This window comes from Pantherophis guttatus, chromosome 1 (assembly GCF_059756535.1).
Source record: "Pantherophis guttatus breed Tessera chromosome 1, ASM5975653v1, whole genome shotgun sequence".
In the NCBI taxonomy this organism is placed as follows: domain Eukaryota; kingdom Metazoa; phylum Chordata; class Lepidosauria; order Squamata; family Colubridae; genus Pantherophis; species Pantherophis guttatus.
The window spans coordinates 103,928,482-103,952,588 of NC_142063.1; the positions used below are offsets into that span (position 1 = coordinate 103,928,482).

The 24,107-nt window shown below is 35.0% G+C and overlaps 1 protein-coding gene across 2 annotated transcripts in view; it reads right to left on the reverse strand.

Annotated features, from left to right (window-relative positions):
- The window catches only part of KCNQ1 (potassium voltage-gated channel subfamily Q member 1), a 364,521-nt gene that overhangs the window by 272,106 nt on the left and 68,308 nt on the right, over positions 1-24,107 (reverse strand). For both annotated transcript variants that reach the window (XM_034416897.3, XM_034416896.3), the window contains exons 3-6: positions 9,150-9,276; positions 7,509-7,587; positions 6,927-7,023; positions 3,959-4,099 (exon numbers count right to left, since the gene is read on the reverse strand). In XM_034416897.3, the coding sequence (XP_034272788.1) occupies positions 3,959-4,099; positions 6,927-7,023; positions 7,509-7,587; positions 9,150-9,276 (444 nt within the window). The remainder of the gene's footprint in view (positions 1-3,958; positions 4,100-6,926; positions 7,024-7,508; positions 7,588-9,149; positions 9,277-24,107) is intronic.

Below are 24,107 nucleotides of genomic sequence, written 5' to 3' on the forward strand. Positions count from 1 at the left end.
CTTATTTATAGCAACTCAATTCATTTATCTATTATAGTTATAACATATAAAAGAATATGTATGTAAATATATTAAACTGTATTAAAAACTTTAGGGAGGATTACAAATTAATGTGTGAAATATTAATATTACATTTTAATAAAACCATATAGGCAATATTAAAAATTCTGTTTCATTTATTAAAGAATTATATAGCCTTATTCACTCCTTTGTCTTAATAACTAACACTAATTTTGGGTAGGAAATCTGTGTAATCCCTGAAACTCTTCCATTTCAGCGGCTGTGATCCTCTTTAGATGTTCCCTCAGAAGCAATTAAATTAGCAATTCCTTTCAGCTCCTCCAAGAGCTTCAGTTAAAAAATTCTGCTTCTGGAAGCCATCCAAACACTTGAGGAAGTGCTATTTAAGTTTCATGTACAGTATCATTTTTTTTAAAATAAAAGATTGTTTCTCAAAACTGTAATTTTTACAGTTGAACGTTTTAGGTTTTATAATTTTCAGAAATCTTTTCACAGAAATCTGTATGCATTAAAAGAGTTTTCAGTTTCTATATAAATAGAATTATTTATAGTCTTCGTTTGAGTAAAAATCAGGAGGAATTCAGGTTGTTGTTGCTTCTACCTGTAATTTGTTTTATCTGTTGACCTTTTAATTTGCAGTGTATGCCAACTGTATGCATTTTACAATGTATGGAGCATGGGGCTGTGTTTTCACACATTTGGCTTTTCTTCTTTATATAAACTGATTGTTCTCATTTTTACTGAGAAAAGCTTTGCAGCACCATGCCTCCCAAGAATATGTTTCTCTTAAACTCAGGAGCAGTGGGGTTTGCTGTTGTTGTTATATCTGCCATCTTTAATTAATAATCCATATGAGTCATGCCTCTAGAAACTCCATACAGTATAATACTATCTAAAACCTTTACAAAGGACTTAAAATCTTTTTAAAAAGTAGACCAATCAGCAATCTCATTGTATTCTCTATTTACATGTAAAAACAAAGAAGGGAAAAGGGGGAGGTGTTTATAGACAGACAGAGAGAAGGTCAAAGTATTATCCACCAGTCTTTGAGTTGGCAGAAATTTGCTGGTCTTATTTGTAAGTCCCAGTCTTCCAGAATAACAAATCAAGCAGTTGGTACTATCCTTATTGTTTTAATCCAGGATAGGTTAAGGAAACTGATAGGCAAATGTCCCTTTCCATCAAATATCACTTGCTGGCAGGAAAACAGTCATCAATCACTTTCCATAATATGGGATGTAGCAGATGTAGATGAAAGTTGATGAGGGCTTGAAGCAGCTTGTTTTGACATCTGTCAAGTAACAGCACTGTGCCTGTAACCAGACTATTTCTGATTATAGGTTTAGCACTGGTTTGAAAGAACACTAAACCCATGTCTAAAAATAGCCTGGATGACAGACACAGTTGTGGAGGAGGGATGTGGGATGAACTAGGAGCAAATGATCAATAAAGAACAAGCTCCATCTTCAAGTAGTGCTGCAAAAGAATAGGTGTGCTGGTATTGAGTCTACTTCTGATACATCAGAAAATAGCCCACAGAGCATAACTGTGTAGGCAAAATGACACAATTCATCATCTCAGTACTAGAAACAATAAAAGTTATGGCCATGCCAAACTTCATATTAGAGGGGTGGGGAATGATGGCTGGCACAAGAATTCTGGGAATTGAAGTCCACAAATCATAAAGGGGTCATTGTTCCCCACCTCTGTCGTATTAACAAAACCAGTGGAAAACATTGTAATGTACCCAAAACAGCAACTAGAAATACACTGCTGGCAGAATGAGGTTCTCCATCCTGATTTAAATCAATACTCTATGCAATACCAGACTAGCACTTTGTCAAGAAAGTTCAGTTTTTTTATATACTACACAAAAGAGCACTCAACTTGTGTTTTTAAGGAGCCCACATTAAGACCTGATAAACACTTCAGACATCACCAATCAGGCATTATATATGGGGGACATGCTTCTGCAGAAACTGATGTCTGGATTCTCCTGCAGCCTGAGCCAAAATAGGGGTGTGAAAATGAGCCCATAGAACTCATATAAGAAACAATAGCTAATGTGATACTTGTCATCCTTGTCCTCATTTATCAAGCAAATGGTATATCAATGTATCCATTATTTGATAATTGGGTATGTTCATTAAGCAAATCTAATTTCTGGATATTGTCTGCTTGGGCAATTGAACAGAATGACAATTAGAAAACCTAATGATTTGCAGGGTTCATCTAAGCCTCCATGAGGCCAGCTGAAGATTGTAAAACTGCCCTGAATTAAGACTGGATGAAACAGAAATTTCAGAGAATCAAAGGAAATAGTTCAGAAACTGTACACTAATATACAGTATTTGTTCAGAACTCAAATCAGTAGTGATATAACTCCAGTAGAGTGATATTAATTCTTCTGAGCCCTCAAATATTGCTGCAGTCATGAATATTGCCTATTTATTCTAGGCAGAAGTTAAAAGATTAGACTGGGGCTGACAGTGGAGCTCTTTTATGTTAATACAAATACTCAGTTTCACTTTCTCTATCTAGAAACAAGGAGATTGTGAGTTCTAGTCCATTTTAGGCAGGAAGCTGGCTGGGTGACTTTGAGCCAATGACTCTGTCTCAACCCAATTCACCTCACAGAGTTGATGTTGTGGGGAAAATAGTAGGAGGAAGGAACATTAGGTTTGTTGTCTTGAATTATTTATAAAAAATATAAAGGTAGGATTTAAAAAGATCCCACTGCTCCCCTGAGACTTAACTCCTGGACAGAGATAGAGTCAGATGACGCCTGCCTCTCCATCTTCTGGGGATAGCAAAGAATTGGTTCTTTTATAACAAAGGGGAGAAGTTTGCAGACATCCATGAATTAATACAGGAGGAGTATATTCTCAAACTCTGGGAAAGAATAGGGAGTTGTTTAAAATATGGCAAATGAAGAACAGATGAGCATTTCAGCCTTATCTCTTAAGCAAAGCTTTAGTCCATTAGTCTTACAGAATGCATGAAAAGAAAATTTAAACAGCTCTTAGAAACCTCACCTTGACAGGTTTCTTATTTTTCATTAACAAATTAAGATTGTACTTTTCTTATTTAATACTAAGATTATTATTATTATTATTAATAATAATAATAGTAATAAATTATTATATTATTATATAATATATAATTATTATATAATATATATAATATATTATATAATATTATTAATAATAATATTAATAAATAAGTAAATAAATTTAGTTTCTGATATTTTATAATTTAAATCTTTCTTTCAGATTAATAAGGTGCTGCATGGCTTTTGCTTCCTTCGTCAAGTGTCACCATTATTGTATTGACAATGGAACTTTCTATTTGAGTGTTCTTAGCACTTAGACTTATATAATGCTTCACAGTGCTTTACAGACCTCTCTAAGCAGTTTTCAGAGTCAGCATATTGCCCCCAACAATCTGGATCCTCATATTACCCATCTCGGAAGGACGGAAGGCAGAGTCAACCTTGAGCCTGATGAGATTCGATCTGCCAAACTGCTGGCAGCCGGTGATCAGCAAAAGTAGCCTGCAGTACTGCACCCTAACCACTGTGCCTCCGTGGCTCTTGGTTAATCCTAATTATGATTGGACAACTGTTTTTATAGTTAACATGAAAACTAAAATGTCCAATTTCAAATAACACAGTAAGCTCTAGTTGTAGAAACAAAATCTTTCCATTGCAACTAGTTTGGGTGATCCATCAGATACAGAATTAAGGAATCTGCACTTTTCTATTCTAAGCTATTTGTGGCCTTAATAGAAGGAAGCAAACACTCAAAAATCTGAACCTGATTATCATGAAATTATAAGAATAAGAACACAATGTACTTTTTCTTCCAATAATTTAGATAGTGACATATTTCCTAATTAAAAATACATAATATCACATTTGATACTTTTATATACTTACTACTCCCCACCAAAGTGCATCAGCATAGCTGCTAAATTCATGCTCGCCTGAGTCATTCACAGCATCTTTTTCAGCCAAATACACGAAATATGAAGAAAAAATCAAGCCCAGAAACCCAATATACAGGGTAGTTATCAATTCCTAAAAGAAGAAAAAGAACCAATTAGTGAATAATTAACCATATAGGGAATTCTGCTGTCTTCAGAAGCTATTTTGAAAAAATAATACCTGATGCTCAAGTTTATACTTCAGTCGGCTTATTATTTTCCAGTATTATTTGGTAACATCAAAAGAGAGAGAATTTTAAGTGCCAGAAAGCCTAATTCTGAAAAGCTAACAGCTCAGTCTAAAAGCCCTGAATGTGAAAAATTCCTAATTTGTGTTGAAGGAAGCCTAAATCTAAATTAATTTATATCAATGCTAGATGGAAAAAAAATTATAAATTCTACACAATTTTATTTAATGGCTTCAATCCATTCCTCAAATTGAAAGCAAAATGTTTGCTAAGCAGATGGTCCTAGGTTAGCATGCAGAGTAAATAGCATTTGCTGATTAAATTGTGAAAAGCATCATGGAAATAGGCATGGATGAAACTTGGATTTCACAAACTATAATGTTGAGTTGTAACAAATTTAACAACTAAACCTGACACTCAATTAAAGAATGCCGTGTCAGTTTAATTATATGAGTGTTAATTCATTGATTAAATGTGCATGTGAATAAAACAACACTTCTGATTTGAAAACCATATATCTTTTACTCAGGGTATACGTAGGTCATAGCATGTTATATGAGAGAAGTAGAAATTACTTTAAAGTCAGATCTAGTCATTGGTAGTTGGAAGGACTTTGAAATATTTTTTTAACAATATAGGAACTGCATGATTTATCAAAAAACATTTTAGTAAAATTTCTTTATCAAAATATTTTGCATTTCAAAATGATCTAATATGTACTTAGAAGTTATTTTAATAATGTAATATCAGACCTATCATCCACTGGGAGTTTCAGCAAAAAAAGCTTGCATATATTCCATCTTTCTATAAACTACTAGACTGACCACATTGAGATGTTTTTTTCTAATTCATCGAACCAAGATATGCACAGGACTATCGAATCTGCATGTAATCCTTTTGCTCCACCCTTTGCCACAATCTACAATTATGCAAGAAACCTCTAATTTTCCTGTTTCCATTCCTTCCAGACTGGGAAAAAATAACTATCAGTTTCAAATATGTTCAGAGTATTAATGGCCAAACCACAAGTCATTTTTACTCTAGAGTAAACAAAGTTAATCCAACTGGAAACCTTAATGAAGTAGGGTGTGACTCTAGTTCTTTGTCCTATATTTTTACTCTAATCCAACTGGAAACCTTAATGAAGGGTGTGACTCTAATTCTTGTCCCATACTAAGGTCATGATCTAGATCAGTCTTTCCACATTTCAATTAATACAGTCAAGAAGGGAATCACTGAAATAAACCATATCTTGTTGGGGCAAATCAATTGACAGGAACAGTTAATCCTACTTGTTTTGGGACTACAATGGCATAAATGTTTTAAATGTTCCTTTTCCAAACACTACCAATCTAAATCTCTCCCTCCCTCCCTCCCTCCCTCCCTCCCTCCCTCCCTCTCTCCCTCTCTCCCTCTCTCTCTCTCTCTCTCTCTCTCTCACACACACACACACACAAACAACCACACTGTTTCCTGTAGTCCTTGACTTACCACCACAATTGAACCCAAAGTTTCTGTTGCTAAGTGAGACATTTGTTAAGTGAGTTTTGTCCAGTTTGCCACTTTTCTTGCCACTGTTATTAAGTGAAATGGGTTTCCCCATTGAATTTGCTTGTCAGACAGTCACAAAAGGGGATCACAGGACACTGCAACTGTCATAAATATGAGTCAGTTGCCAAGCATCTGAATTTTGATCATGTGACCACGGGGATATTTCAATGGTCATAAGTGTGAAAAATGGTCATAAGTCATTTTTTTCAGTGCTGTGATGACTTCGAATGGTCACTACTACAGGACTACTTGTACAATGAAAATAAAACATATGGTTGCTAACTAGCCTATGCACTGAATTGAGTAATTCAGAACAGACTTTCATTTACCCAAAGAGGAACAGATGAACCAGTGGTGGGTTGCTTCCGGTTCGCACTGGATCGGGCGAACCAGTAGCAGCAGCGGCGGGACACTCCGCCCACCCACCCAGATGCTTCTGCGCATGCGCAGAAGCGCCGCACCGCATGCACGAGCAAACTGGTAGCAACGGGATTTGGAACCCGCCCCTGATCTGAACAAACTTCATCTCAGTTCTGGATTTCTACAAAACCAAGTCAAAGATTTATGCATGTACCTATGTATGTATGTAATTTATATACATTTACATACATATCCTCCAAGATCTCAAGTAAATGTATTTGGCTCTTTCCCTATATTTTATCTGTATAACAGTTGTAAAATATACATACATACAGTATAAACATACACAGACACATAAAAGTATTGCATTTACTTTAAAAATGTATAAATCTGTGATACTCTGTAATGATACAATCATAGATGTAGAGCGAATCTATTATGGGATATAAGCCTTTTAATTCAGCATATATTCAACTAAAATGACAAGAGTTCATATCACGTTATTTTCTGGCCAGATTTCACTTACAGGTAGTTCTCAACTTACAACCATTCATTTAGCAAATGTTCAAATGACTTTCTATTGGTCCTACTGAGTCTTGGAGAAGACTCTAAACTTCTCCAGAGCCCAGAAGTACAGTTTCCTCTGCAGACTTTCCAGTCCATGTTGGGAAGTCAGAGAATGTGTAGGCAAAGCTAGAACATCTTTGTCTTTAATCCATGTAGAGTTTTTTGGAATGACACCTTTGGGTGCTCCAAAAATAATGTGAATCTAGATTCCCAACAATAAAGAAATAAATACTCACAGTTCCCAATTTTGCATACCTGTCTATGTATGAACACTACAGATCCCAATAGTCTCCACGTGCCACCCTGCCGATCTACATGAAGCATGCGCAGAATCTGCAGAAACCGGATGCCTCTGGGGGAGAAAATAGGTTTATTCAAAGAAAATGGAAGATAACTAATTAAAATACAGTTTGGAAATAGAAGTCTGATTGTAGAAAAGAAAAACAACAGGAAATAATATATGTTCAGGTAGTCTTCACTTAACGATGATTAGTTACAATGGCATCCCTGTATTCATGTAATTGAGATCTGGTTTGCTCTTATCACGATTGCAGCATCCTACATTCACGCAATCACTATTTGTGACTTTCCCAGCTGGTTTCTGACAAGCAAAGTCAATGGGGAAGCTAGCAGGAGGTCACAAGTTAATGTGATGTCTCACTTAATGACTGTGGGAGAGTAGCTTAATGATCATCGCAAAATATGATCATTAAAATTGGGTGCAGCCAATTTTATGCCCGACTTGATAAACACACCACTTAAAAAATAAATCTTCCAGGCTCTATTGAGATGTCAAGTTGAGGATTACCTGTATAAACTTGCAATTAACATATTTACCTGATTGCCGAAGTTGCAAAAACTTGACCTTTTGAACCAACACATAGTACTATCATGGAGGCAACAACTACAATAAGATCTGGAAATTAAAAACAGATAAACAAATAAATGTAGATTTAAAAGTGTATGTGCCTTGCACATATTTAGATTTTATGCTAAAATATTGTACTTCTATTTAGATGGTAGGTGTTCAGTAACCACTGATAATTAATATTTGATTATACACATTTGCCTTGCTATTTTCCTTTTCCTTTGCTTGTATTTTTATAAAGACTTTGTGCACAGTCAAATATTTACTATTGTTTTAAATACTTTTTTTAAAAAAGATTTTTATAAAGATTTCATGTACAGTATCATATTTACTAAGATGTAGAGGAGGTTTCAAGGCAATAATTGTTTTTAAGATTTCTTTTAATAAGGCGGTGTGTTAATTTCCAGTATCTTTTGAACTTGTACATAGCTGCTACATACGATAATATGTGTTTTTTTTTCTGTGTCACAACATTGATTATTGTATGATTTATCTATTTTTACAATTATGGACAGAGTTATGTCCCATCTGTAAAACATTTTGTACCAATTATCTCTTCATATATTTTCTTGAAAACATTTATTACTTAATCATGCAACACTGGTAGAGCAAGGATGCATTCTTTGAAAAAAATAATGAAGATAGGAATGCCCTTTCATCAATTTGGTTGAGTAGAGAAAAGCAAGGAAAGAACCACTTCCAAATGAAGCAATTTTATCTTCCCACCTGCACTTTTTTGTGAGAAAAAGATATACTCTTTTGTGAGGAACAAACAGTGCATACGCTCATTATGAAATCATATAGGGTGTTATATAGAGTCTGTGAACATTATGTGTCCATTTCTGAAACATGGAAATTCAATTTACTGCTGCTCTGGAATAGTTTACAAGGGCACTCCATTATTCAGAATAAATAATATTTATTTTACTTTATCATATTTGTATCTGCCTATTTCACATAGAAACAGTATAGTTACTAATGACTAATATTATACTCTTTGGGGATTGAAATATTAACTTCCAAATCACTCTTCTGGGAACATAGAGATACAACCACTGGTTCCATCATTTCATTAATGTAGGGATACATTAACGAATCTTAATGAATCTTTTTAAATCTTATCATTTCTCTCTTTATTGTAATATTAGGAACTACACTGAAGTTTTGTATGATTAGAAAAAAATGGTTGGAACGGAATGCGATCAAAAACTGAATTTGATTTGATATTTTCTTACCACATTAAAAATCACAATTTATTTAAATCCCTGGAAAGTTTTGAGACCCCAAGTCCAAGGTTTTGTAGGTCTACTGGTTATAGAAGTACCCTAACAACGAAGAATGGAAAGAATAATGGCAGTGCCCACTCTCCTTGTCTGATTGTCCACAGTCAGTGATCCTAAGTTCAACATCTTAAACAAGCTTTCATTAGAATAATTTTCCTATTAATATTTCTTCTGGTTTTCCATCATGATCATACATCAAATCTATACATGTGATTAGTCTGTAATTCAAAACAGAGACAATCAGCCCTTCTTAGATAATGCAGCAAATATTTTCTATTTTCTAATTTAAAATAAAAAATCATACTATACAAAACCACACATACTCACCAATGATAGAAATGGGTTTTCTAGCAAAACGAAGCCTTCCCCAGAAGCCAACATATTTACTGCGGCATCCTGAAGACCACAATCGAACCACATATTCAGTTCCAAAAAATACCACTAATACAATTTCCTAGAGGAAACAGATACGGAGCCTGATTAATTTAATATGCTTTTAATGCTTTGCATATGCTATTTGGAGAAAATGGAATATCAGGTCTGGGAGTCTTAAAATAAATTGTGACAATCACCTCCCAATATGATGTGCTTCCTGATCGGAAATTCAAGATAGCTGTAGCCCTCACCCATCTAAAGAATAATAGTTGCAGAATAATAATCTTCAACAACAGTCCAGAACACAATTAAAAATTAAATTAAATTAAATTTTAAATTAAAAATTAAGTTAAATTAAAAATTCTTGATTTGCATTTTAATCACATTTTGATCATCATATCTTGAAAAACATATGCCTGAAAAACATAAAAAGGCCTCTACATTAAAGGACAATTCTGTGCATGTAAAGTCCAAAATTAATAAAGTTTAATAGTATCTCAGAATTAAATTAAAACTACACCTTAAATTTCAATTTTTGAAGTCATATTAGAAAAATACCTACAAATGCAACAACAAGAAATTACATTTTTATATACCAGCTGTTCAATTCATTGCAAAACTTGGTAAAAACTAAAGTTTCTAGTAGAAATAATGCCAAAAAAGAATAAGCAAAATTTTGATAGAATAATAAAATTGCTTATATATTCTTCTATTAAATTCATGTTTTTATTTAGTAAAATGTTTATCGGTGAATTGTTGTATAAACTTGTATATAGATACTTGGAACCACTACTAGCACTCTAATTAAATTTAGCTTTAAAATGTTTGACTTTCCTATGTCTTTTTCACTACATATATAAGTGGAAAAGTAGGTTCCACATTGCCCTGCATGCAAATACCTAATGTGCAAATAAAGAAGCCAACTGCTCATTTTTTAAAAAAGAAATAACATCAGAATTTTTATACATAAACTATGCTGTAGTAATTCTGCAAAAGGATCTTTTTTTAAACTAAGAAAATATAATGACAACTATAATTAATTGACTATGAGAAAGAGAAAATAACGAGGTGTAGTGAACCAAAATTTCCTACATGCAAATTAGACTTTAATATTGTAAGAAGGGTAGGAAAGTAGAAAGAAGCAAGGGGATAAATTACGGATGCCTTTAGAGTCACAATGTGTGGGTTTGTGGAATAAGGGAATAGCATGCAGGAAATTTGCATAAGAGCTGTGGGTTTTTAAAGACCCTCCATGATTTGCTGGGTAACAGGAACACTGACAAATATGCAAATGTGTGCTGCCCTAAAGACAATGAAACAGACATACAGTCAATGGTTACTGCCATCCCGTTCTTTGCATGACATGCAGACAAGCTTAGAGAACATTGATTGTTCTATAAACTCCTGCAATTGGAAAGAAGGACCAGTCAGCTTACACCAAGACACATTTTTCACTCCTGACATTTCGATAAAGGCATATTGACCTAAATGAGACCCATGTTATTCTGGAAACATCTGAGGTGAAAGGGCACAAGCTGTTCTTCATGGTCATACACAAAAATGCCAGGTAACTATTAGCAACTGGCAAATTCCCCTCCCCAACCCTTGGCTTGGTGACACACAAGTGTTTTTTTTTTTAATATCTTCCCTTGTATAAGCTCAATAAATCCACTGCAGGAGGAGGAGGAGGAGGTGGCTGATTGATATTTGTTGCTATATTTAGAGACAGCTGTCAGAATAGCTGCTTAGAGGCGAAAGCCTCTGCTGTTTACATTTACAATAAAATGTGCTAATCATTAGAAAGGCAAATAAACAATTCTTTGTGAATTACTTCAGTATACCCTGCCTACCATTCCTCAATAAACTGGTATTTCAGGAGTTTCAATATTAAGAGGCAAATATAACAACAGCAGCAGCAGGCTGCTTGTATGCTACCCAACTCTCAATGAATCTTGATGGCTCAAATAATAATAAATCAAATAAATCACAACCAAATCAATAAAGGATAAAAAGAAAAGATGGCAAGTGTGATGAAGTGAGAGATCTTATTCTCTCTCACCAAAGGCCTAGGAGAAGAACCACCGAGAAGGCAGGCTTCCAATGATGACACTGTTTAATTAAAGGATCCCGGAACGTGCCAACCTGCAGGACTGAATTGGGTACATGTTATAGGAGACAGGTGGTCCTTCAAGTGACTACGCCTTATGCCATAAAGGGCATACATACTAAGGACTTCTTTCTTTTTTACAACTGTTATCCGGCACCAACAACTTCAAATTTAGCCATGTTATCTGGTTAGAGTTAGGCTGATATTCTTATCAGCTATTTCCATTTATATTGCATTTTAAAAAAATGAAACCTAATTTTTTTTGGAAAGCAAAAAGTTTTCTTTTGGAACATAATCCAATGTTCAACCCTTATAAGCTTTAGTAAGACCACATCTGGAATACTTCATCCAGTTCTGGTCACCACATAAAAAAGATGTTGAGACTCTGGAAAGAGTGCAGGGAAGAGCAACAAAAATGATTAGGGGGCTGTAGACTAAAACAGCCTACAGGAATTCGCTACGTCTAGTCTAATGAAAAGAAGGACTAAGGGAGATATGATAGCAGTGTTCCAATATTTGAGGGACTCCTACAAAGATGAGGTGGTCAACTATTTTCCAAAGAACCAAAAGGCAAGACGAGAAACAATGGATGGAAACTAACCAAGGAGAGAAGCAACCTAGAACTAAGGAGAAAATTCCTAACAGTGAGTCCTAAACATCTTGCTGTGGTTGCTCCATTATTGGAGGCTTTCAAAAAGAGACTGGGTAATCATTTATTTGAAATAGTATAGGGTCTCCTTGGACTAGAAAACCTCCAACTCTATTATTCTATGTTCTACATTTGTTAGATCAGATTGAGGCTGGAGTTGTAAGCATACATAACAAGAAACCTGTACTGTACTCAATCCAAGAAAGGAGAATAAGTGATCACGCAGTTACAGAAGGTCAACTACTACAACATGGAACACCCAGGACTGTCTTTAAAGACGATTCAGAAAATAGGACAGAATACAGAGACTCAATTATTTTAGGGACTAGTTGATCAACATCTGGACGAACTCCAGTTTAGTGCCAGATATGCTACTGTATTTTTGGCCTCAAGTTAAAATGTTTGTGCGATTCAGGTGAAAGACCAGAATCATCCTTCAAACAACCTAGTCCCGAACAGATTCCAGTGAAAGTCCAGAATGGGTTCGAGATTAGGTTGTTTGAAGGATCATCCAACCCATAAACTTGCTTGAGCTCTTATCTGTATAAGAGTTCCTCCTCAAAATCTATAGGTAAGATTTCCCATGCCTATTTTTGTCTGGAAGAAGATAGGTCTGTTTAGGAAAAATCCTTGTCATTCTGGAATTTCCTACTACATGATAAGTGCATGTTCTCTACCTCTGACATGGCTCGCCTTGTTTCATAACCAATTAATGAGACTGGTTTTTCAAAGTTTTCCTTCCCACTGATTGTCAACTGAATGTTTCCTTTGTTAAAGGGTTCAGGAGTTTTCCTTGGAAATAATTTCTCTCTTTCTACAAATAATAACAGGATCTCAGTATTACTGGAAAGGTCTAAAAAGTTCTTGGCTACAAAAAGATTGGAAATTAGTATAGCCTTTATTGTCATTGTACATCATATATACAACAAAATTGAAATTACATCTGGCATCAAAACTGGTTAATCAAGTACTTGCTTTTCAAACTTTTTCTGTTATTGAACTAAAGCTGCATGAAAAACTACCAAATATGCTACAGAACTCCCAACATTTATTTCATCCTTTGGCAACCAAATCAGAAAGCAAAATCAGAATAATTCTCCTTTACATTATTTTTTTATTTTACTAATTGCTACTTACTCCCAACTCTGAACATTCTTTTAAAAGCTATGAAACATTGTGAGTTCAGACACTCTATTTGGGTTTGAGACTTTACACTATATTCCGTCAACCTATTTGAATTCTCTCCCAAGCCTGTGTCACAGTGCTCCATACATCTACAGTAATAGTAACACTGAGGTCTGTAGGCTGCTCACATCACAGATGTGTACTAATAGTTAATAGTAGTAACTTTCAAATCGTAAGTGTGCCAAGCTCATTTGCTCAGTATTTACCACTGCCTTCAACAATTAGCTAGGCTGGATGAAAATATTTTCATTCAAATGAACTGAACTGAAAGAAACACAGGCCAATTTGGAGCATGAATTAGCTGGTTAAGATTCAGTTACTCAGCAAAAATAACACCCTTCTTCATTTGATTTATTATTGAATCTTTAAAGGCTGTGTACAAATGCTCCCATTGTGTGTGCTGTTTAATATGCTTAGGTTGAAAGTCTCTTTCAAAAATGGAGTTGTTTATAGCTTGTTGTTCAAATATATTCCAGTTGCTTTATCATCAAAATACTATGCCCTCATTTATATGCTGGCTGGAGAGAGAGAACCCACTGTCAATATTTCCTTTCCCCAAGCTGTGGCTTCCAGAAGTGGCAGACTATTATTTCAAGAAGTTATAGCCATAGGTTGGCAATTTTGGAAAGTATAGTCCCAACACGTCTGGAAAACATAAGAATGAGGAAATGTTAGCATACAATATAAACAATGGGGATTTCCCCATCATTATGTGAAATTCCCAAATTACGGAAGATTGTAGAGTGGATTCTTCTTTCATTCAAAAATTGCCTTTCTGAATCACATATATTTGAAGACCCATCCTCTTGCCAGTTTTGGCATTTAATGTACTTCTAACATATGTGATTTTAACAATAGCCCGTGGGAGAAAAGTAAGATGAGATCTATGGAGAAGATGACAAACAAATAATATATGTATTATTTATACATATAATTGCAGGAGAGGCAATGAAACATACAATTGCAAGAGATGCAATGGGGAAACATGGTGAGGACGAATGTTAGGTGTAAAAAAAAAATTAAAACCTATTTTTAAAAAAATCTGAGCTTGGGACAAGATTTGGGGCAGTACCTTTTCTAGTTGACATGAAGTCCTATCGAAGAAGTGAATAATGGGCGATATTTTTTTAAAAAAAGATAACTATAAGGGAGAGTGTTGGATGCCATTTGAAATCTTCTCAGCATTTGTCAACTTATTAAGATAGGCTCTCTAAGGACCATGGCTCATGGTTATGACTAGAACATCAGGCATGGTTATTTTCTTCTCTCTTCCTCAATATGTGTGTGTCTTTGGTTTACCACCTTGCTCTGAGATTTCTAGGAACAAATGAAACAGATAAAATACAGCCTGGCATAAAAATTATAATTCAAAGTTATGCTGATACTTGCAATGCTACATAAATGGCTCAACTACAATTACACATACATCACTAGGAAGTGCTTTGAACCTTTGCCTGGCAGAGGTCATAATGTTACATCATATTTCATAATCATGGTATTATTTCACTTGTCTCAAAAGGTCGAATTCCTACAGCTGGCAACACTGCCTTCCTGTTTGAATCAAGCTTCTGATTCGGAGAATATTACAATTAGTGTATTTATTATGAGCAGCAATGAGCAAAAACTGTTTTTGGAGCCGCAAAATGTGACGCAGTAATGTTTAGCCTGCGGCTCTCCTGAGCTCCCTTTTTGCTGGTGGAGGCACCGCGGGCTGGTCCTTTGCTGTTTCCAGGGTGGACCCCGGACCTTGGGTTTGACACCCCTGCTTTAGAGCACAAATTGCTAGACTCCCATTATGCACTCTGTCCACAACTTCAAGAATTCAGAGGTATTGACCAGCCACAATTACCTAAGCGTCTTCAAATCTTACATGAGAAATCCATTCATGCCCTAAGAGGAATCCCCTCACTGCCCAAAGTCCCAAACTTTGATGATGCAGTTATGAGGAAAAAAATCTTCCCTTTCCCCTTGAAGATGCCAAAGCTCACCAGTAACAAAGCTCAAGTTCTTTTACTTCACTGGTGGCTCAACTGTTATCAACAAAGCACAATTACAGTATCAACATGTCTATGAATTCGTTTAAGTCCTTTCTGATTTTACAGGTGGTCTTCATTTAACAACCAAAATTGGGACTGGCAACTTGGTCAATAAGTAAAGTGGTCGCTAAGTATAACTGTTTGCTTATATTTTACTTCAGCTTTATTTTGCTATACAGACCTTTGAAGGTCATAAATGTGAGGATTCATTGTAAAGGATTAGTTAGCAAGCTAATTGCTAAACCAGGTCTACCTGTAACAGGAAGTAGGGGTCACTTATTTCATGTCCATAGAAACCAAACTATCAAGCACAGGAAACCAGGAATCAATGCAGTTCAAATGAATACAAGTTTATTGCAAGTTAACACTCTCTATAAGAGTCTGAACTACTAATGGTGACAGCAAATTGGCCGTAGACAAGAATCAACAGAATTCAGGGTGGGCTGGACTTAAATAGTGTGTGAACATTGAAAGGACTGGACACTAATGACACACTTATCCCCTCCCTTGGTCTCAACCTGATCTGCACATATAACTTGCAACCAATTTGATAAACAAAATCCTATTCAGCCATGAGGATCAAGTTTACCAATTCAGGTAGTCCTCGACTTATGACCACAATTGAACCCAGAATTTATGTTACTAAGTGAGAAATTTATTAAATGAGTTTTGACCCATTCTACAACTTTTCTTGCCAGAAATTTGTTAAGTGAACCACTGCAGTTGTTAAATTAGTGAAATGGTTGTTAAGTGAATCTGGCTTCTCCGTTGACTTTGCTTGTCAGAAGGTCGCAAAAGATGGTCATATGACCCCCAGCACACTACAACCGTCATAAATATAAACCAGTTGTCAAGCATCCGAATGTAAGTCACATGACCATGGAGATGCTGCCACAGTCATAAGTGTGAACCATGGTCATAAGTCACTTTTTCAGTGCCATTGTAACTTCGAACAATCATTAAACGAACTGTTATAAATCAAGGACTACTTGTAGTAAAGCCATCATAGAAAAGAACTGTTAAAAATAGGCAACAAGCAATTATGTAGTCTTTTAGCTAAATGCCTTTAAGATGGCCTACCTAACATTCTTTATCATCTTCTTTAGATAGCCACCAAATTCACAAATTCTGAGAGGTAAAACTAAACTTCTTTTTCTTTTTGACACCTGTTTGAAAGACTGAAATTATTCAGCATATTACCTCTTGCCCCAGTAAATATGTGTCCTACTTTATTAATGTATTGTATCTGAACAATCATGTAAGATGCTGTATCTGAACAATGATGAAATGTCAATGGTGAACTGCTTAATACAAAGCAAGCAATAAACAACCACCTGTGTAAATACAGTATTTGGAAGAATTTGTCCTTAAGGAACCAAGGATGTCAGGCTGTATATGCAATAATCCAATTAAGGATTATTGCATATACAGGATGTAAGGATGTCATACTGTATATGCAATAATTCAATTATTGCATATACAGTATGAGATTTCTGGAAACTGCAATTTAGGTTCACTGGATAATCTTTATCAAATGTTCTTTTTGTTTTGAATATTTTTTCTGTCATTGAGAGACAGATTTGGTTATTTAAAACGTTAAAATGTGACTTTGCAAAATGACAAAAAATACATTTTAAAACTTTTTATTAGCATACCTCTTTTGGCAGAAATTTTTTTAACAGTCAAAACATTAAATGCTATTGAGATATTTACCTAAAATTTCAGTTAGAAGAAAGAGTCTGTCTAAATGTATGTCAGTTCTTGACTTTCAGAAATCTTAAAATGGTCTCATGTCTCATGTTATCACACTATAAAACAGAGGCAGATGTTTCTGTATGTACTATCAGATGAAATGAGCTAATTTCCCTTGAAGTTTATCTGCACTGACCAGATGACTTTTTCAGTAAGCACATCCAATGCCTTTGTGGTTACTATAGAGACAAATTTTCCCATCCATTGTGCAGCCGTCTTACAGTAGCTAGCAGCTGTTGTCTAGTCATATATTCCATTGGAGGCGAGTTAGGTAAAAAAATGGGAAATCCACAGCTGAGTTTCTCCTAGCCACTGTAACTGAAGCTTGAACTGTAGTTTTCAATTTCCAGCCTCTTTGCCACTTTCACTAATCACTATTGTTGAAAACTCTAACAATGTGCCTCTATTATTACTCTTATATAGGATAGCTGATAGGAATAGACCAGGAAATATGAGTCCCTTTTGGGCAAAATATTGCCATATATTTTGCCCACAAGAAATACATATAAGAATACAAATAAACATGTAGTGTACTTATAATGAATACCACTGAATGACAAAGTTTTGCTAAAATTAGGTATATTTAATTTCAGCAGGAATGTAAATGCTTTGTAGCTTCCTACTTATTATTTATTTAGTGTATGGCATGTGGTCATGCTATCACTGATATACAAATTTAGTTTAAATAAAGCATCAGCAAATGTGTGTGTGTGTATACACACACACACACACACACACACATACACCGGTATATATGTGTGTGTGTACATGTATATGTGTGTGTACACACACACATATAAATAAATCAGTGGAATTTAAAAGTCCATTTAGTTTTCGTCCTTAAAGTTCTATTTCAGTTTAATTCAGACTTTCAATTATTTTCACTCCAGGCTGTTGAGAGGGGGAGGGAAGACCTTCAGATTACTGCCCCTGGGTTCTTTCAAAACTCTTATACTTTGCTTCAGTCCATTAATTCATCCTTCGGAACTATGATGAGTCACAGGGAAGAAAAACAATTGTAGCCACAATTTTCATTCTTGCATTCTTCTATTTAAGGGGACTCAAGTTCAAATGTTTAATTATATCTTTGAAGAGTTAATAATCAATTCAACAAAGGCTTCAGAATGTCTTTGAAGCTTTAAGAACAAGCCAGAGATGATGGAGGAGGAGGAGTGAGGTTACAGTGTTAACTCCACAGGGAATTTAGATAATAGGTTGTAAAGGTTGAGAGCCTGGATTATGTCTTCCAGTTAATAAAGTTTGGCAAAATGTGTTGCTCTGTCTTGGTGCCATGCTGCTGCACAGAATGCCAGTAAACATTATATTCTACCTTTGAACACAGATGTTCATTATCTTATTCAATTCAAATACAAACAGTTATTGCTCCTGCAGTAAACTGAGTCACCATGCTAGTTTAGCTATACTAGCAAATAAAGAGTGTAATCCTGTTGATTCTTCCAGTTCTTTCTGGAGTATTTATCTCCACCATCTATGCTTTCCTTCTTGTCTAAATGTGTGGTGGTTCCTTGGGTTCTGTTCATACATTTACCTAAGGTCTCACCTCATCTTTCGTACCTTTTAATATCACATTGCAAGACCTCATTAACATGATTATAACATTCATCTCCCTTTCTTTTTATCAATGGTCTCAGATGAGATAGCAATAGCACTTAGACATATATACCGCTTCACAGCCCTCTCTAAGCGGTTTACAGAGTCAGCATATTGTCCCCAACAATCTGGGTCCTCATTTTACCGACCTCAGAAGGCTGGAAGGCTGAGTCAACCTTGACCCTGGTGAGATTTGAACTGTCAAATTGCAGGCAGCTGGCAGTCAGCAGAAGTAAACTGCAGTACTGCATTCTAACCACTGCGCCACCATGGCTCTTAATAGATAATAGCATTTTTCTGTAAATGGCTATATAATGATGGATTGAATGGAAAAGTATTAATGGTGCCTTAATCAACCAACACAAAGAAGCAAAATGCCGATAACATGTTTGATTTAGACACTAATAGCATTCTAGTGGGAGGTCACACACACTTTATCAAAAATTAGATATTTTTGGGAGGATGCATCCAATGTTAATCTCAGAAAGGAACCATTGTCAAAAATTAGAATCATCATAGAAAAAGATAACATTGGCAATATGATGTATGTTTAAATACCTTAGTCTTTAGGAAACAAAATCCCAAATTCGGACTGTTTTTGAAGACTATGAACAAGTTAGAATAGTCCAAAATTTACCTGCTACAATAAAGCAATATAGGAACATTTGTGTAAACCACACAATAGCAATTTTTGCAGAGAAAGGTAGCAGAATAATGTGAAATAGAGAGGAACATTTTTAGATCTCCAAAAGGCATGAAAAGCATGTACATATACCATTTCAGTTCAGTAACATATAGTGACGTGTGAAAGGCACTGGACTAGCATCGAGGAGACCCAAGTTCAAGTTTACCCTCAGTGGCTCATTTTGGGCCAGTCACTCTCTCTCAACCTAAAACTACCTCACAGGGTTGTTGTGATGTTTGCCACATTTATGCTACGCCCTCATAACATCCGTTATAAGCAATTTCATAGCTCCAATAACATTCACTTTTATTTCTGAGTCTAATTCAAATTGACAAATTCAGTTTTAAGCTTAGTTGAAGTAATGGTTTTTGAAAGACTGTAATCTCAAAACCTCTTTTGAGATGATGGTTGCTTTGAGTTTTAGTTTTATTATTATACCTCAAGAAAGAAAAAAGTAAAACACACACACACAAACCCCAGATATTCACAAAATAAAGGGAGTCAAATTTAAAAGAGTCACTAGCTTCTTCCCTATGAAAGAAATATAAGTCACCCACCTGAACAATAAGCGGGATGACTGGATTACAGGCCTGATCTGAGAATAAGATGGTAATAATACACTCTCGCTTTTTGAATGCAGTCTCGTAAATCAAAGAGTCTTATAAATACATGCCTTCATCAACTTAAAACATGATATTTATTTTTTCACAGAGGACTTTTAAACTCTGTTACCTTGAAGCAACTACTGTTTTCAAGTGGTTATACTGAAAAAAAAGAAAAAAATGCTCATCAGTCTAGACATATACATTGCAGACTAATAGAAATAAGTGCATCTTTCATGAGATTTATTTTTATAAACAAGAGCTAGACCACCAGGTATATTCAATATATTTTCATGTTTCAACATTCTTGTTAACTGCAGCTCCCCTTTCTTCCCTTTTCTTTGATCCTGCTTTAATGTAGGCATCAATCACCTTCCTCAAAGGATATATATACAGCGACAACCCCACCAAATATGCAATGAATCCGTTGCCTCTTCTTGGATAAAAAGAGAACCCAACCTACACATCAACTTGACAGGAAACCTACCAGTATATAAACATTAAAGATAGAAGGATTAGTTTATGAAAGGAAGAGGGAGAGAAGATATAGTTGGGAAATTTTGCAAATATCCAGTGATGGACTTTATTTTGTTTTTATATTTGATTTTTAAGAAGTGTTTATATACTGCTCAAAAAAATAAAGGGAACACAAGCAGAAGACATCCGAGATCTGAATGAATGAAATAGCCTTATTAAATACTTTGTTCTTTACATTCAGTAGTTTATACACTGCTCAAACAACTAAAGGGAACACAAAACTACTGTATGTAACGAACAAAGTATTTAATAAGGCTATTTCATTCATTCAGATCTCGTATGTCGTCTGCTTGTGTTCCCTTTATTTTTTTTGAGCAGTGTATATAAAATTAATAACCAAAGTCACTTTGCCACTCTTTACTCAAGACATAAGTGCAGCCAATTTAAAGAAAGAATCTATTCCTTAGGTATTGGAAAAAAAAAGCAGCTAAGTCAGCATGACCTTCTTATGGCATATAGTTGATATAAGGGCCAGCACAGTAACCAATTCAAGAAAGCAGATGGCAATTTGGAGGGTGAGTCTGAGAATTAAATATGAGGTTGAAATTATACATTTGGACCAAAATGGATTCCTACCCAACAGACATATAAAAAACAATATAAGAATTATCATCAATGCATTAGAATATTACAAAGCTCACCCCGAAAAACAGGTAGCTGTGGTTTTCTTGGATGCACAAAAAGCTTTTGACAACTTAAACTGGGACTTTATGATAAACCAATTAATAAGAATGAATTTTGAAGAAAAATTTATAGACACGATTAGAGCTGTATACACTATACAAAGGGCAAAGATAATAATCAATGGGGAACAAACAGAAAGTTTTGAAATAATTAATGGAGTGAGACAGGGCTGCCCACTGTCTCCTCTGTTGTTTATTCTGTCTGTGGAGACATTAATGTCTCAAATTAGAGATAATTAGAAAATAAAGGGATTAAAAATTAAGTCACAAGAATATAAGGTCCAAGCATTCGCAGATGATCTGGCATTTAAAATTGAGGAACCTTTAGAATCTAGACCTATTTTATTACAAAATATAAACCAATTTGGTGCAGTAGCAGGATTTAAAATGAATAAAGACAAAACTAAAATATTGACTAAGAATTTAAACAACAGAGTGAACAACTAGAGGAGGAACTGGGAATCTCATGAACAAAGAAAATTAAATAGTTGAGAATTTGGCTATCAGAAAAGTATACTACCATAAAGAGGGACAATTACGATACACTCCTATTACAAAAAGATTTGGATAACTGGACTAAATTACCAATATCATTAATTGGCAGAATTTCAACGATAAAAATGAACATACAGTATAGTTACTATACTTGTTCCAAACAGTACCAATAACATTAGGGAAATTTTTTTTTGAACAACTGAATAAATTGACATTGAAATTCATATAGTCAGGGAAAAAACCGCACATTAAATTCAAATTATTGCAAGATAGTAGGAAAAAAGGAGGTTTCAGTTTACCAGAATGGGAACTTTACTATCAAGCGGCATCCCTAACATGGCTCAAAGATTGGATACAACTTAAAAATAAGTGGATATTAACGATAGAAGGCCATGACCTTCAACTCGGTTGGCATGGCTTTTTATGGGATGGGAAAAATAAATCACACTCTTATTTTCAAAGTCATAAGGTAAGGGATGCACTACTGAAAGTATGGGAAAAGATTAAAAAGAATCATTATATGAAAGTCCCAGTTTGGTTGTCTACAATGGAAGCAATGATACATCCAAATACCACAGACCTAGATAAATGGTAAAATACACAGATTTATTAGACACAAAAGGAGAATTAAAATCAATACAAGATTTGAAAAAACATGAATAAATTTGGAATCGTGGCCATATTTACAAATCAAAACTAGATTTTAAAAAGATAAGGAACAATTTGGCATAAACAGGAAACAATCAGAATTAGATAAATTAATATTAGGATCAGGAAGAAAAATGATTACAAATATCTATAATTACTTATTAAGATACAAATTGGAGGAAGAAACAGTAAAGGAAACAATGATAAGTTGGGCTAGGAATTTTGGACATAACATAGAATTGGATAAATGGGAAAAATTATGGGAGAAAAATTACAAATTGACCATGGCAGTATCATACAAAGAAAACAGCTATAAAATGTTTTATAGGTGGCATTTAGCACCAGCGAGACTGGCAAAAATGTACCCCAATTTATCACCCCAATGTTAGAGATGTGGTCACAAACTAGGGACATACTACCACATGTGGTGGATGTGCCCTAAGGTGAGGAAATTTTGGTATAAAATTAAAGGGTGGTTGGAAGAGATTACACTCCAAAAGATAGATTTTAAACCAGAGATGTTTCTCCAAGGAATGATTGATAGAAAAATGGAAAAAGTCTCTATTATATTATATTGCATATTCTAACAGTGGCCAGAATTACTCTAGCGCAAATGTGGAAGCCGACCAATACACCATTGGAAGAAACAATAATAAAGAAAATCCTCGAATGTGCCGAAATGGATAAATTAACGATGGAGATCGAAGAAAGAGAAGACTCGGATTATTATAAAGTGTGGAATAGGTTTTATACATGGTTGGAAAACAGAAATCAAATTAAGAAATAAGATAAAGTGAAATTAGATATTAACATACTGGATATAAATGTAAATAATGATCCTGCTAATAAAACAGTTAATTATGAATATTTAAAAATAAAGGGAAGGAGTGGGAGGATAAAAGCTAAGAGTAAAGTTGTAAAATTGTATATATCTGTTGTTGTATTGTATTTTAACGTCTGGTGTACGTGTGTTTTTGTCTTTTGTTTTTGTCTCTTGATTTCTTTTGCTATTGTGTGTTTGGTTTTAAAAAGTAAAATACTCAATAGAAATTATTTTTTAAAAAAGAGGTTGCCAAATAGCAATAGCAATAGCACTTAGACTTACATACCACTTCACAGTGCTTTACAGCCCTCTCTAAACAGTTTACAAAGTCAGCATAGTGACCCCCCCCTCTCAACAATCTGGTTCCTCATTTTACCAACCTCGGAAGGATGGAAGGCTGAGACAACCTTGAGCTGGTGAGGATTGGAGCCCTTGGCAGTCAGCCAAGGGCTTGGCTGACTGCCCTTGGAATTAGACTGCAATACTGCATTCTAACCACTGTGCTACCATGACTCTTCAGTGTATTCCTTGGGGGCTAAGCTATTGACCCAATTAAGTGATTAGGTTATATGCCTTTAAGAAAACATAGCTCTCTCTCAAATACATCTTCTGTCACATCCAAATAACCTCTCTCTTATTTGCAAGAAATGTTTTCTCCAGCCATCCCTCCTAGCTGGAAAAAAAGGAAGAGTAGAGTAGACTAGAGTAGACTAGAGGAGAACAGAAGAGAATTAGAATTAGAATTAGAATTAAAAATAGAAATAGAAACAGAAACAGAAACAGAAATAGCAGAGTTGGAAGGGTCCTTGGAGGACTTCTAGTCCAACCTCCTGCTTAGGCAGGAAACCCTACACCACTTCAGACAAATGGTTATCTAATCTCTTCTTTAAAACTTCCAGTGTTGCAGCATTTACAACTTCTGAAGGCAACTCCTTTCCCTGATTAATTGTTTTGACTGTCAGGAAATTTCTCCTTAGTTCTAAGTTGCTTTACTCCTTAATTAGTATCCACCCATTGCTTCTTGTCCTACCCTCAGGTGCTTTGGAGAATAGTTTGACTCCCTCTTCTTTGTGGCAGCCCCTGAGATATCTGAACAC